The sequence below is a fragment of the Cicer arietinum genome, chromosome 7 (assembly GCF_000331145.2).
Source record: "Cicer arietinum cultivar CDC Frontier isolate Library 1 chromosome 7, Cicar.CDCFrontier_v2.0, whole genome shotgun sequence".
In the NCBI taxonomy this organism is placed as follows: Eukaryota; Viridiplantae; Streptophyta; class Magnoliopsida; order Fabales; family Fabaceae; genus Cicer; species Cicer arietinum.
In genome coordinates, this window is record NC_021166.2 from 241,267 (window position 1) to 247,356 (window position 6,090).

The 6,090-nt window shown below is 35.6% G+C and overlaps 1 protein-coding gene across 1 annotated transcript in view; it reads right to left on the bottom strand.

Annotated features, from left to right (window-relative positions):
• Positions 1-6,090, bottom strand: part of LOC101495236 (cullin-associated NEDD8-dissociated protein 1) — a 14,844-nt gene that overhangs the window by 4,176 nt on the left and 4,578 nt on the right. Inside the window, exons 7-21 of the mRNA XM_004499305.4 lie at positions 5,347-5,461; positions 5,083-5,240; positions 4,858-4,981; positions 4,530-4,580; positions 4,375-4,457; positions 3,758-3,842; positions 3,591-3,692; positions 3,410-3,508; positions 2,845-2,955; positions 2,683-2,766; positions 2,472-2,612; positions 1,862-1,954; positions 1,582-1,703; positions 1,323-1,485; positions 716-955 (exon numbers count right to left, since the gene is read on the bottom strand). Of these exons, the coding sequence (XP_004499362.1) occupies positions 716-955; positions 1,323-1,485; positions 1,582-1,703; positions 1,862-1,954; positions 2,472-2,612; positions 2,683-2,766; positions 2,845-2,955; positions 3,410-3,508; positions 3,591-3,692; positions 3,758-3,842; positions 4,375-4,457; positions 4,530-4,580; positions 4,858-4,981; positions 5,083-5,240; positions 5,347-5,461 (1,771 nt within the window). The remainder of the gene's footprint in view (positions 1-715; positions 956-1,322; positions 1,486-1,581; positions 1,704-1,861; positions 1,955-2,471; positions 2,613-2,682; positions 2,767-2,844; positions 2,956-3,409; positions 3,509-3,590; positions 3,693-3,757; positions 3,843-4,374; positions 4,458-4,529; positions 4,581-4,857; positions 4,982-5,082; positions 5,241-5,346; positions 5,462-6,090) is intronic.

Genomic DNA, 6,090 nt, shown 5'->3' on the forward strand with positions numbered 1-6,090 from the left:
GATTATTAGAGCATGAATATTTATATATATATATATATATATATATATAAATATATATATATATATATATATATATATATATATATATAAAATATATATGTGATTATTTTAACTAAAACAATATAACATTTACTATTTTATTATATGCTATTTTTACTATTTTATTTATGTAATTGTAAATTATTTTCAATATTATATATCTTAAGAATTAAGACTTGTTGCTGGAAACCCCTTGTGAAGATAAACTGAAAGAATCTGAGGCGGTTGAGTGGTGCACGCTTGCAACAAATCTGGGAGCAAAGGGGACATCAGGTAGTAAGAAAGTTGATAAGTCATTGGCAGCTAGTATTGATGTAGAGAACGGAAATGGGGTTGTTTCCCTGCCTCATGTTTTTGTTTTGTTATTGGTACTGTTAAAAGAAGAGAGTTAGAGGCCCATGGTCCACCGCAGCTTATTATTGGTCCAAGCAAAAAACACAAGCCCATTAGGTAATTTCATAAGGTAACCTTAAAATTTATCGTTCCAAACTTATCGTAACGATATAACATAGGAAAAAAGAGGAAAGAAACCAAAAATAATGCGATGAAACTAATAGCAGTCAACATTTATATGCTTTAAAACCATATTGAATTGGAGCATGCTGAGCCTGTATAAAGCGTTGATGGATTATGAAGAAAAATTCACCACAGCAGAAATATCACAGAGATAACTTACTGAGTTGGGGCTGCTGTCATCCTTGAGAATGTCAGTAAGCATCTTCACAGTAGATGTGCACTTCTGATCACCGGCGGCAAGGCATAGAACAGCCACACATTGAGCAATTGAATGCAATGCTTGTTTAGCAATGCCACCTGACTGTGGAGTAGGTTTGGCGCATGCAAGCAGCGACTCCAGCAGAGAATCAAAACTAGTGTTTGCAGAATAAACTAAAGCAGCAAAAAAGTTTTGTAAAGCCTGCATATTAAGCAGAAAAACAAAAATGAAAAACAATATGAGCCTTTGTGCTTCTAACATCATATAAAATGGGCCATTTTCAGTCGACTTATAATTGGGGTTCAACCCTACGAAATTGGCTTGTAATGCGAGAGATGTCTACTACTTATGAATATTTTCAAGTAAAAAAAAATGACTCAATGAATATTTTCAAATAAAAAAAAATGACTCAATGAATATTTTCAAGTCATATCACACCCAATGTGAGACTCATCAAACACCCCACAAAACCAGTTGATAAGGTGAGAGATGTCCACCACTGATTAACACTTTTCAAGCCATATCACTATCCACTGTGGAATTTTCAATGTCACAGGCATAAAATTACCAAAAGTGCTTGCCCCTGCAGCAATGAACTTCTAATTAATGTTAGAGCTTGAGGAAGAACTTTGTTTCTAACAGCCAATGCAACGCTTTGACTTGACCTCTCGTCACCCATAAGTGTGCAGCATAGTTCCAGGGCAAGAGCCGTCATATGCAAGTCAGAATCACTAAAACACAGGCAACAAAAATAAGAAAAATAAGTCTGGGTCAATCAATCCACATTACCTGTGAAGATGTACAGAGAGTAGATTAGTAAGACAAACCTAATTAGTCCTGACAGCTCTACAATAATAACTTCATAAGCAGATAAACCAATTTTATCACCATACGCAACTATGAGTGAATTTAAGGTTCCCAAGGTGGCCTGCCTTAGTGCACGATTAGCCTGTTTGCAAAACACAAGCAAATCTCAATGTTTCACCTCTCATGGTGGGAAACTCTCCGAAAGTTATGAGGAAATTTGACTTCAAAAAAAGATGCAAGAAACATCAATAAAATACAGTAGAAGATAACAAACAGTTTATCGCAAGAAGAATTACATACTTTTCGTAGGAACGCAGTCAACTCTGCTACTACCTGCTCCAGGACACATGATAGATCTACCCGAAGTGGGGAATTAGCAATAACAGCGAATGCCTGCATAAGAAACACTGATATTAAAGACAACTGCTCCTTCAACTAAATAGTTTTCTAATAAGCATCTAGGAGCACAAGACAAATATAGCACCATAGTTGTCTTAAATATTGCATACCCATTACCCACTTACCACTATTTGGATTGGGGTGTTCAATCCCCAGTTTAGTTTAGGGAGTAATGAAATTTATTCCAAACTGATTTAACCAGTCCAGTGATAGATTTATTTAACTCTTAACTGCATCATCACAACTCATCTTAGTTCAGGGAACAATGGCAAGATTGTGAAATGGAATAAAAAATCTCATGAAGAATTAATGGCGATTTCAAGCAAATCCTAAAGCCTATGAACAATTGCAAGTTTATTAAGTTGGTTTGTCAGTGCGTTTTTAAGTATCGTTAAGACAAATAACAGGACGATGAGGAAACGCATTAAAAGAAAATGATTCATTTTCTGCACTAGAAGTCGCAAGTCACGACTGTTTATAGAAATTTAAACTACAAAGTTCAATGGTCAACCTTGACAGCTGTCAGTCGGGTTATCTCATTTCCCATCCTATCAACAAGCACAGGAAGGCAAGCAGGTAGTTCTGAGTTTAGATGGTCGCCAAATGTTGACACAATGAGGCCCATGCAGGAGATAGCACATTCCTTAACCTCCTGGAGAGGAAAAAGTTAAACATGATAAAGAAAAAATATAAAGAGTCGTTCTACAAAATATCCTACTAACCTGATCCTGATCTTGGTTTATTAACCGTGACATAATGCCATTATATATGGGATGGACATATGGTCTGAAATCAAAACCAGACCCCTATACAAAAACACCATTCTGATTGTCAGAAACAGGTATAACATTATTTTATCGTCGGAAGAGGATATACACACAGACCTCAATGTTAGGTCGCACAACACTAACAAGTTCTCCACACACCCTCAAGGCCTCTGCTGTGACCTTGTAATATCGATCCCCAACAGCCGATAGCACAGGAGCAGAAAGAGCCTAAAAACAGAAACAAATGCAATAATGAAATGCTACCATACAATAGAAAATTTAGTAACGAATTAAGAATTTGATGATAGCTTATAGGTTATACTCCCTCCATCCCTACTCTTTGGTCCTTTTAGAGAGAGACACACATATTAAGAAATAATAAAGTTAGATGAGTCTAGACCCTTTTACCCTTAATTCATTTAATAAAAGTAAAATGCATTTAATGCATACTTTTGGTTTTTGAAAGGGTAGAAAAGGAAAAACTTCATTAATTGTATCTTGATTTCTTAAAAGAACCAAAGTTTTGGGATAAAAATAAAAAGCCAAATGGAATAAAGATTAGGGACAGAGGGAGTAATATGTATCTCCATAGTATATTGCATACATTTAGGCACTACATTGTCCCTAAAATACATGCGGTGAAACCAATTGAGAGTAAATCAAACAAATCTAATGCTGTTACCTTGATATAAGGGTGGAAAACATCAGGAGAATGCGAAGATAATACCAATCTTGTAAATATCAAGGCTTCAATCTTCAAATTTGAGGTAGATGACTTGTCCTGAAAAATAAAGACAACATAAAGAGCAATAACAGAAACCACGAGAGTAAAGAAAATTTTAATTCAAGTCAATATTGCTTACATTTAATGCTTTTTCAATTCCTGGAATGAGTGACCCAATGTGGTCTGCAAGACAGTTGGGCAAGACAACCACGAGTTCTTTCAAAACAGAAAAGGCACCAACCTGCACAGACAACTATGCTTAAAATCTTGAGACTTTAATGGATATCAACTTTTACTGACCACTACCTTTGTTTTGATAGATTTCTCCCGCAACTGCCTATTGATAGATTTGACAATCTTCGACAATTCTTGCTTCAACAACCATCTAGGACTGCATTGAGCGTCAGTGTTAAGACAGTTAATTTGTGTTACATATTATGAGGTAATTGTAAAAACTGGGCTTAACCAAAGGAAATGTTGAAGTGATAACCGTATTGAACGATCATATTTTTCTTGACAAAGCTTCTTAACCCATATATATTTTAGAATTTGGATGCATATTCACACATAAATGGAGCTGTTATAGCTAAACTATACCCTAAGAAACAATGTTCAGATGTAAAATTTGTTTAGTGCCATCGCTGTAAAAGCGGCAATGAAGCCATAGATACCAGTCATAACAGAGGCACGCTAAAAGCCTAAGATAATAGATGCCATGGGTTACAAATCTCAAGGGAGCTAATGGTTCTTCTAGAAAACATTCACTTTATGTATTTTACAAATATATAACAATATTATTTGACTGTGCATCTTATGTTTTAAATATACCTAAGAAGTGCACAAATAATCCACAAGCAAAAGAAATAAAAATAATAATATTGGATACAAAGTACTTTTACACTTGGTAAATAAAAGCCACTTGCCTTGTTTCATTTGCATCAGTCTGCCCTTTTGTGACATTTCCAGTTTGACGCAAGAGCTCAATGAAAGTGTTAAATACATCCATCTGCAACATATCCATGTCAGATAAACATCCATTGGTGATAAAAGACAAAATAAAATACTTATTCTGACCTACCTTGACATTTTCTTCTCTCTCTTTAAATCTGTCAATCAGTTTTGGACAAGCCTGTAAGGCAGAAAATTTAAGGTCAGGCTGTCATGTAACTAAAGATTTAAACAAGGAGTGAACAGCCAAATTCGAAAAACAATTACACAATTTTTTAGGGTTAAAAGAAATTTCAATGAAAAAACATATAGATTACAAAATTCCGCATCAAACTAAACCAAATGTTTACTTACTACCCAGAGGAATAAAATGATGCAATAACAGTAATATCTCAGAAAAATAAAGAAAACAATAGTTTATTTACAAATTACAAATGAGAAAGTGAAAGCAAAGTTACCTCATCATACAGCTTTGAAAGCATCTCAGGACGAGAAACAATCAATGCGGCTAAGCATTTAGCTGCTGCTCTGCGAACTTTCCAGCTGGCATCTTCATCATCTGTATATTCATTTGCACTCTCCCTGCAAAATAAATTTGCACATATGGCATGATTAAGAAGATTGTGAAAATATGAATACCATACAGGTAACCAAGTGAACCAAATAGGCACATAGCCACATACTCGTCCTCCTCCTCTTCATGACCTTCATCATCAGTATCCTCCTCCATGTTGTCAGTGAAGTTTGGGTCATAACTCAGATATGCTAGTGCCAGATGAAGAATTTCATCACAATAAACAGATATATCCCTTGGACACCTTAGGAGAAAGCTTTCTAAAGCCTACAACAAAATTTGACATTATTGAATACATAACCAATAGTGTATCGTAAATACACATACAAACAATTCATACTACAAAGTTATGGATAATAACCAAATATAGCACCTGCAAGCTGTACTCACGAAGCTCTTCATCATTTTCTGAGGCAGTAGTACAATAGTTAATTAGCACTGGAACTGTGTCTCCAAGATGGGGCCCAAATCGGTAGCCAACTGCTCGACTGAAACACCAATTAGCTCAAATCAGTTAGTACAAACGCTCCTTTTTCAGCCAGTGTAGTTAAATAGTGGTTGTGGCGGCAGGCGACACCATACCACTTATGTGTGATGTGGGATCTGAAGAAACTGTCATGAAGAGGGAATTCTATTGCAGTTTCTGCAAAACAGACTATAGCGGCTACAAGTGCTTAGCAGTTAGCAGGTACGGCAGATGTACCACCCATGGAATAATTATGGATGGTTTAGGATTTTTTTCAAGGGAAAAAAAAAATGACCAATCACAGATATCACTTAAAAGGACTCCTCCACTCCCAGTCCCACACAGCCTCAATTCACATCCTCCTGTCATCTCCTGCATGTACCTATGGGGAATCTCCTCTGGCTAGTCTCTGGATATCTTTTAATGCCCGTTTCCTTATTTTCCTCTAATTTTTTCCTTGTTTTTGCTATCTCTCCTCCTCTGTTTGTTATCCTATCTGTTTCTTCCCTAACCCTTTCTCTATTTTGTTCTTATTATTCCTCCCTGTGTTATTCTGTTCCAAATTCCATATTTCTAATACTAATCATACTTTGTTTTCAATTTTTTTAATGACAAAATCTTGAAATCATGAAAAACAGTTGATGCTAGCAT